The sequence below is a fragment of the Sinocyclocheilus anshuiensis genome, unplaced genomic scaffold (genome assembly GCF_001515605.1).
Source record: "Sinocyclocheilus anshuiensis isolate Anshui unplaced genomic scaffold, SAMN03320099.WGS_v1.1 scaffold246, whole genome shotgun sequence".
NCBI lineage: Eukaryota > Metazoa > Chordata > Actinopteri > Cypriniformes > Cyprinidae > Sinocyclocheilus > Sinocyclocheilus anshuiensis.
Window position 1 is genome coordinate 2,239,933 of NW_015542356.1, and position 8,458 is coordinate 2,248,390.

Consider the following 8,458-nt stretch of genomic DNA (forward strand, 5'->3'; position numbering starts at 1 on the left):
TTAGTTGATATCACAAAAATTGTGGTTCTTGTGAGATTTTGTTTGGGCACTATACCAAAAATAACCACTGGGTTATACCCAAACTCTATTGAATTTTTTGATGCAGTTTTCTGTCACAATATGACTTCTATTACAAAACAGTCACCAAATATGGAACCTTGACTGTTAGACCTTTCCAACAATATGTGTTTTTTCAAGATTACAGAAAGAATTTCTAAAACACAAGACACAAAATCACAGAGTCTCTATATATGTTTTTATATCTTGATTTATACCCCTAAAAGGGTGACGTATCCCCTGAGATACAAACATTTAGAGACAGATTACAAAAAATGTAAGCATTTCATTAATAAAATGTCAATGTAAACCTAATAAGCTAATGCTGAACAACAGCTTTTTAAACAGGTAAGTCCTCTCCAACATGTGTAAATATGTGAACTAGATCAACTTTTATAGGAGGGTGAGTAGATTTCCCACTACAGGCGGCCATGCAGGTTTAAATGCTGCCCATGAGCTAAACAAAGAATGGAGAAACAAAAGTCACCTCATCTAAATATTCACAACAAACACCCTTTCAAGATGAAACCAAGAAATGAGACCTACGCTTTCACTGCTTCTCCCCACAGCTTCTCAAATGTTTGTATCCCCCAGGATACGTCACCCCTTTTAGGGCTAGAAGTGGGTAGCCCCAGACTGACAGGCTGGCACTGAGTAAATAATCTGCATTATAAAAAAATAAAAATAAAACGGAAAACTTTAAAGATTTTTTACGATTACTTATTGTTGCCAAGTTATCTAGTCTTTGCTTGTTTGTTATATGGTGCAGTTAGATAGCGATCTGTCTAATTCGTTTGTCTAATGAAGTGCTTCAATGACAGATGTATGAAATTACACAGGTTACACCGTGTGTACAAACGCGGCAGACTTTAATGGACAGTAAAACAAAGGCAGAATACCGTATAACTCCAGGCTGGCACAGTAATATTGACGAAGGGCTAAACAAATGCAGAGCACCGTAACTTAATTTGAGCGTTCTAAAACAAAGTCAAAGAGCGATAACTGATGATATACTGTGTTCTGCCTTGGTATCTCTGGGGCTTTTCTCCAAGATACTTATACACATGACAAAGGAAGCCATGAATGTCCCAAAATTATCAATAACTAATTTTTGACCAAAAACGAAGTTATGGTGTTGTGTCTGCATGGCAGCACTGCTGTCACAATAGAGTGGGGGAACTATGACGTCACTTTGTAGGCGGATCGGCTGTTAGCATCGCGCTGGTTCAAAAAGCCAATAGGATTTTTCAATAGGTTTTTGGATTATCGCAAAAAATAAGCTCTGTGTTCAATCATAGTTCATGAAACTTACACGTTTTGTCCATCAAGATAATCTTAACAAAATAATATAACTTTTATGAATTTTGAAGCCTAAATAAAAGCGCCAGAACTTAAAAGCTAAACTTGGGCTATAAACGAACTACACCACCACGGTCGCTCGCCTTCATCGTCACCACCACCATGCTTCCCACATTTTTTCAAACTTACTTTTAACACGTTCAGTGAAAAGAATTGACCCTGTATATGAATTTTAACCCACGCTACATGAACCTTTTCACATAAACTGGAATAAATACAAAACTAAAGCCAAACTAAAACTGAAATGAGATATTATTAATAAATAGTATAGTGAATAAATGAGAAAATCACAACTAAAGGACACATGAAAGCACGTATTTCTGCACATTTCGAAATAAGGTGCATTAAAAGTCAATAAATCCTTGATTAATATGAATATTTTAATTAAAAACGTGTCTCCACGTACTATTCAGTTAAGTTCTAGTGCATTTAATCTATTAAATAACAGCAGAGTGAGCGAGTTTTTGGATATAGTTAGAGATTAAACTTATTTTAGTGAATAAAGTACCACATTTCAGCTATCGTTTGGTTTGGGTGGATACACAAAATGTTATTTTATCCTTGCTTCTAGAAAATCCTCAATCTATAACCGCTTCATGTGGCCGTAAACGTTTAATTTTAACGTGGCTTTAAGCACTATGCATTGTTAAAGTTTCACTTTCACCGTGACTAAGCCGGTAAATGTGGTGTTTACATGGAATAATCATAATATGAGTTTACCTTATGGTACGAACCCAGAGTCTCTGTATCGGTAGGAAAGCGATCTTCCATCCAAAGACTTGTTGCATTTCGGGGCAAAAATAAATAAATAAATAAAAAAACATTGTCGAAAAACAATATAAAATGCGGGAAAATAATAATTGGTTATTCTACAATTAATTGTACTATAAATTATACTACTATTGGAAAATATTGTAAATTGATAAACTGTTCGGCGTGATGACGTTTAATGTCTCCGACAGCGTCTGTAGTCCCTTTTAGCAACTTGTTAGCAACCGTCTTTTTTAAGAAACGTAACAGTTTAAAAAAAAATATGAGAGGGGTGTAACTGGTTCTATGTCGTAGAATAAAACGTGAAAGTATCTTGAGCTTGTGTGAGCCATGGACCTTCATTTAGGGATTTAACCAAAATCCTGTTAAAAAAACCCTTTGACTCTGGATGGAACCGGAAGTGCTAAAATGCTAACTTGCTTCCGGGTTTTTGCCTACAAAATTACATCATAGTTCCACCACTCTATTGACGGGCGTGGTTTCAGCAACCAGGCACCTCAGCTTCACCCACGTCCCGCCTTTTTGCCCATTTTCGATTATCCGGGAGTGACGTGCGGTGATGCTCTGCCAAGATGGCGGCCGTCGGCTCCGCCCACTTTAGGCTTCAAAAATGCTCTTCAGAAAACTACGAGTGACATCACGGACACTACGTTCATGTTTTTTTACAGTATATGTTTATAACACTATACTTTGTGTTATATTACTTTGGCGTTAAGCTTCAGAAAACTAGTTGTTGCTATGAGTGTTTCTAATAAATGGCTGAGGGAGTGGTGGCAAATTTAACATCTTTTGACTCTTTTGACTGCCCTGAATTATATCCACCATCCTTTGCTACAATATAAATAGTTTTTTTTTGTAAGAAATCAATACTTTTGTTCAACAAAGACACACTAAATTGATCACAATTGACAGTAAGCTTCTAAACTTTCTATCCATTGGAGGATCCTGAAACAATATATCTTGTGTGTTTCCACGAAAATATTAAACAGCACAATTTTTTTATTTTAACAAGAAGAAATGTCTTATGAGCAACAATTTAGCATATTAGAATGATTTCTGTAGGATCATGTGAGACTAAAGATTGGAGTAATGGCTGCTGAAAATCAGCTTTGCCATCACAGGAATACATTTAAAGTTTAAAACAACTGTTTTCTATTTTAATATATTTTAAGTTGTAATGAGATTTCTTGATATTACTGTTTTTACTGTGTCTTCGATCAGATAAATGCAGCCTTGGTGAGCATAAACATTTTGAAACATTTGAACAGTAGTGTACCTAACAAGGCAGCTGTTTAGAAGAGCAAGTATTCGTTGACTAAAAATGATGTGTGGTTAGGCAGCTCACCAGGGATTAGAATACAGCCACAGTGTCTTCACAGTATGTTTCACAAATGTGAAGAATGTATGGACTGCTCTGAATGTTACTGTTCTTTCAAGTCAAATGACTTGAGTAATTTTAATTTGTCTGGTGCACAGATCTCCGTGTTGAAACAGAAAGTTCAGGAGTCTGAATCTCTCATAAGCGCTCTCCAACAGGCCTTCAGCCAGGCCAAGAGGAACACCCAGGAACAGATGGTATGACCAAATACACACACTCCTAAACAACAACATTCACTTGCTTTGCCTGATGACTTTCAGTGAAAGCACATGTGTTGTTTTTTTCATTTCAAATATTTAATGAAGAATGTCTTGGTTTAGATATTGTCCTATTTTGAATTTCTCCTTCACAACTATGTGATTTGTACTAATGCATAAAAGCAACTTTTGGCATTCAGTATTCATGCACTTTCTTGATGCACATCTGTTTCAAATTTGAAGTTGCACTATTAGGGGCCGTCCACATATCGTGTCTTTTGCGCGCTCAAGTTCGTTATTTCTCATAATTGAAGCGACGCAGTCCCGACACACACGCGGTGCGACGTGCTAATTTTTTCCAGGCGCGTCCACGCCGCATCATGATAAAAACATTTCAACTTTTCAGAATGCTGCAAGCGCACCGCGGGTCATGTGACAAGAACCAACCAATCAGCTTAATCCTTTCCCGTAACAACATTGAAAGCTCAGCCAAGATGAAGGAACAGCTGATCATAGCTGTACAGGGATAGCCGTTTAAAAAAAAAAAATTTAGTAGCAGAGCTACTGCAAGCGATTTTTAGTTCTGCAAATCCATTTATCCTTTGCTGAAACTGCAATGCCTTCACGGAGAGCGCAGGTCATGGTTGCTTAGCAATGGCAGACGCCTCCGGAGCGCAAGCGCCCGAACGCTTTGGAAAAAAGCAGAAAGCGGTGCGCCTAACATTTTCCACACGTTTTTAGGCGCGACATGTGAACGGCCCCTTAAGGTGATAAACTTGATTCTGTTGTGACATTATCCCCTAAAAAAATCACCCTTGAAAGGTTTCTCGGTTAGTTATTAACTGAAGAATGCACGGTGAATCTCAGTGTCACTGATATTTTTATTGGCCGATTTCTTTAAAAAACCCTCTTTTATAATGGATTGTTTTCCACTTTACTTGGATATATGCTTTAGAAAACCATTTGTGGCTTCCAGTGGGTTTAGGCTAAGTGGTGTGTGTGTGTTCAGGCTGTGCTGCTACAGTCCAGAGAGCAGGTGACTGAAGAGCTGAACAGACTGCAGAGAGATAATGAGAGTCTTCAGGGTAAACACAGATTTCACATGACGCTGCAGCAGCAAGAGGACTTTCACATGCCTACCACTGTACAGGTACTACAACACATATGTGAGTTGCACTTGTAAATGCACCTTCTATTCAGTTCCACTGAGCTTCATCAATCAGCTTTAACATTTGAACATATCCTGTTCAGTGTTGGGAGTAACGCATTACAAAAGTAATGCATTACAGTAACTGATTACTTTTTGCTGTAACGCAGTAGTGTAAGGCATTACTAATCAATTTTCAGTAATATTTTACTCGGTACATGTTCAGTAACGCATGCGTTACAACACACTTTTAGCCCAAAATTTAATTGTTCAAAGAAAAGAAAAAAACAGCAAGACCACGAGACATTAACGAATCCAAAATGCCGCAAGTAAGTTCTATTTCCTGTTCGTGGTCGGTCAATAGCTGCGTGTGGTGTCTAAGTTTGTAAATAAAGACTAAACGACAGCTTCTGATATATTTGTTTAGCGATTTATTTCATTCATCTCCCTATCGCTGGTGGAACTTTGTATTGTGTGACGTAGTCCAGTAAAGGCGTGTTTAGGGGGCGGGTTTTACAGGAGTGCCGCGAGGCTACTGGCCCGACAGTGGAAACGCGGCATGATTTCGGCCTCTGTGCTCGAGGTCCGAGGCTATTAGCCCTGCCCGGCTCGCTGTAAGCCCGGCTCGCACTGGCCAGTGGAAAAGCGGCTAATGGGTGAAGATGGCAGAAGACTGTACATGCGCGAGATGCATGTATGCGCATCTTGTCATGGCATTAGAGTTTACATATAGTCCTGTTGTGTCTAATATGAATAGACCCAAGCTATTCACAGATATTGCCAGATAATCACTTTACCTCTACCATACTTTTAACAGACTTGGATCGTTTGTGATTCTGGCTGTCATCCTGTCTTGCACTGTTTTGAGCCTTGTAATCTATAATGTATTACAGTTTGGAAGTAACTTGCACGACATTAATCCTGTTTGATTGGTCCCCCATCTTTGGCAGCATAGTAAGAAAATATGTCAAATGTTACAGTAAAACTGCAGACGAGGTTAAGGACTGTTGTTAGGCATGACACAAAGTGAAATGAAATCATATTACAGTGGTGTGAAAAAGTGTTGGCCCCCTTCCTGATTTCTTATTTTTTTGCATGTTTGTCACACTTTAATGACTAGTAAAAGGTAACACAAGTGAACACAACATGCAGTTTTTAAATGAAGGTTTTTATTATTAAGGGAAAACAAAATCCAAAACTACATGGCCCTGTGTGAAGAAGTGTTTGCCCCCCTGTTAAAACTGTGGAAAATAAGAAATCAGGAAGGGGGCCAACACTTTTTCACACCACTGTATATCTTGATGCGCTTTGAGGAATGCGCTATTGGCTGAAATGCATCAAGTGTGCAGCTATTTTTCTTTTTGTCAGCAGTATGAGCAAATGTTTTCTTGGAAAATAAAAATTATACCAAGAGGCAAGGTTCAATACAATCATAGAAATTGATCAGGAGTATTATTTGAATCTAAGAAAATTATTTAATAAAAAGGGAAACTGATAAAATCTTAGAAATCTTGGAAAATGTTAGAAATCGAAAGAAGAATAAATAGGAAAATTGATGATGAAATCTTAAATTATGAAAAAAAAAAAAAAGATTATTTTTTTGATCAAATCTTCAAAAATGATGGGAAAACATTAGGGAAATAATATTTCTAAGTCGCTTTGGATAAAATCGTTTGATAGATAAATGTAAATAGAAAATGATGGGGAAAATAGGAAAAAAAACTCTTAGAACATTATGAAGAAAAGTGAAATTAATAATAACATCTTGAATGATTAAAAATCAGGAAAATTAATAAAATCTTAGAACATCACTAAAAATTGCTAAATAAAATCTTAGAACATTATGTAAAATTAGTTTTTCTATTAGTTGAAACTATTTACATTACTCAAAAATACTTATCCCATGATGACCTAAAAGTTGGCGGAAATTTACGGTTGTAAAATGTTTGATATATATATCTCAAATAAATAAATATATGTGTCCCAGGACCACAAAACCAATCATAAGGGTCAATTTTTCTAAATTTAGATTTATACATAGATATAAATCTGATACAACTATTTGAAAATCTGGAATCTGAGGGTGCAAAAAAATCTAAATATTGAGAAAATCGCCTTTAAAGTTGTCCAGATGAAGTTCTTAGCAATGCATATTACTAATCAAAAATTAAGTTTTGATATATTTACAGTAGGAAATTAACAAAATATCTTCATTGAACATGGCCTTTACTTAATATCCTAATGATTTTTGGCATAAAAGAAAAATCTATAATTTTGACCCATACAATGTATTTTTGGCTATTGCTACAAATATACCCCAGCTCCAGAGTCACATGTAAAATTCAACTGACATGCTGACATACCGATATGTCACAGATGTGTATATATTGGATACTGAGCTCATCCAATCCAATCAGATTATACAGTCTGAACTATTAGTTTTTTTTAATATAATTTTGCCGCCTAGGAACTTCAGAAGCTGGTGTTGCAGTACAGGGAGGACATTATTTCTGCGCACACAGCAGCAGAGCATTTGGAGGAGAAGCTGAAGGCTGAAATTCTGTTCTTGAAGGAGCAGATTCAGGCAGAGCAGTGTCTCAAAGAGAACCTGGAGGACACTCTACAGCTGGAGATAGAGGGCTGTAAAGAAGAGATCGGTGAGTGGATTGCAGATGTCAGTTGATTTTGATAATCAAAGAAAGCTAACAGTTGGACACCATGATGCTTTATACCAGGGTTCCTCAAATCTGGTCATGGAGGGCCACTGCCCTGAGTTTAACTCCAACCCTGATCAAACTCACTTACCTGTGATTTTCTAGGGATCCTGAAGACCTTGATGAGCTTGCTCAGGTGTGTTTAATTAGAGTTGGAGCTAATCTCTGCAGGGCATTGGCCCTCCAGATTAAGATTTGAAGAACAGCAGTATGAGCTACACAATTAATTGAAAAATAATTGCAACAATATCTATTATATATTTTATATAACTTTTATACTATATCAGGGCTGTACAGTGCGACATATATGTCGCACGTGCTACGAAAAAACTGGTCTATGCGATGAATAAATTTACCACTGTAGCACGCGTGCGATACAGTTATGCATGTTCATAACACAGCCGCTTAATAGTGTGAAGTGAGTTCGTTGTGCTTGTTTGTGTGTGTGAGATTGATTATACTTGGTAGTTAGGGGTGTGCGATATGACGATTTTTGATCGTGGACGATTAAAATGTCTCCACGATCTGCTTTTGGAGAAATATCGTTGTATCGTGCTACAGTGCACATTCTATCAGCTGCAGTTCTGGCACCTCCCTCCGTCTCAATATAATGTACAAAGCCACATGCATCAGTGTTAGCTCAGCGGTAGTTACTCTCACGGGACACTGCACTTATGCGCAATCACAAAACTACATTATTTCCATCTGCTTTAAAGCAATACCGGTTAAACATTTAATTCACGTGCTGTTCTGCATGCGCTTTTTCTGAGCGCGTACTCATGAAGCGCCACTGAGAGCCTGTCAAAAAGCGCCTGATTATTGGACTAAGTTGTCT

The 8,458-nt window shown here is 37.4% G+C and overlaps 1 protein-coding gene across 3 annotated transcripts in view; it reads left to right on the forward strand.

Moving 5' to 3' along the window:
* Positions 1-8,458, forward strand: part of rabep1 (rabaptin, RAB GTPase binding effector protein 1) — a 45,759-nt gene that overhangs the window by 28,835 nt on the left and 8,466 nt on the right. For all 3 annotated transcript variants that reach the window (XM_016490568.1, XM_016490569.1, XM_016490570.1), the window contains 3 exons: positions 3,664-3,762; positions 4,772-4,912; positions 7,377-7,566. In XM_016490568.1, the coding sequence (XP_016346054.1) occupies positions 3,664-3,762; positions 4,772-4,912; positions 7,377-7,566 (430 nt within the window). The remainder of the gene's footprint in view (positions 1-3,663; positions 3,763-4,771; positions 4,913-7,376; positions 7,567-8,458) is intronic.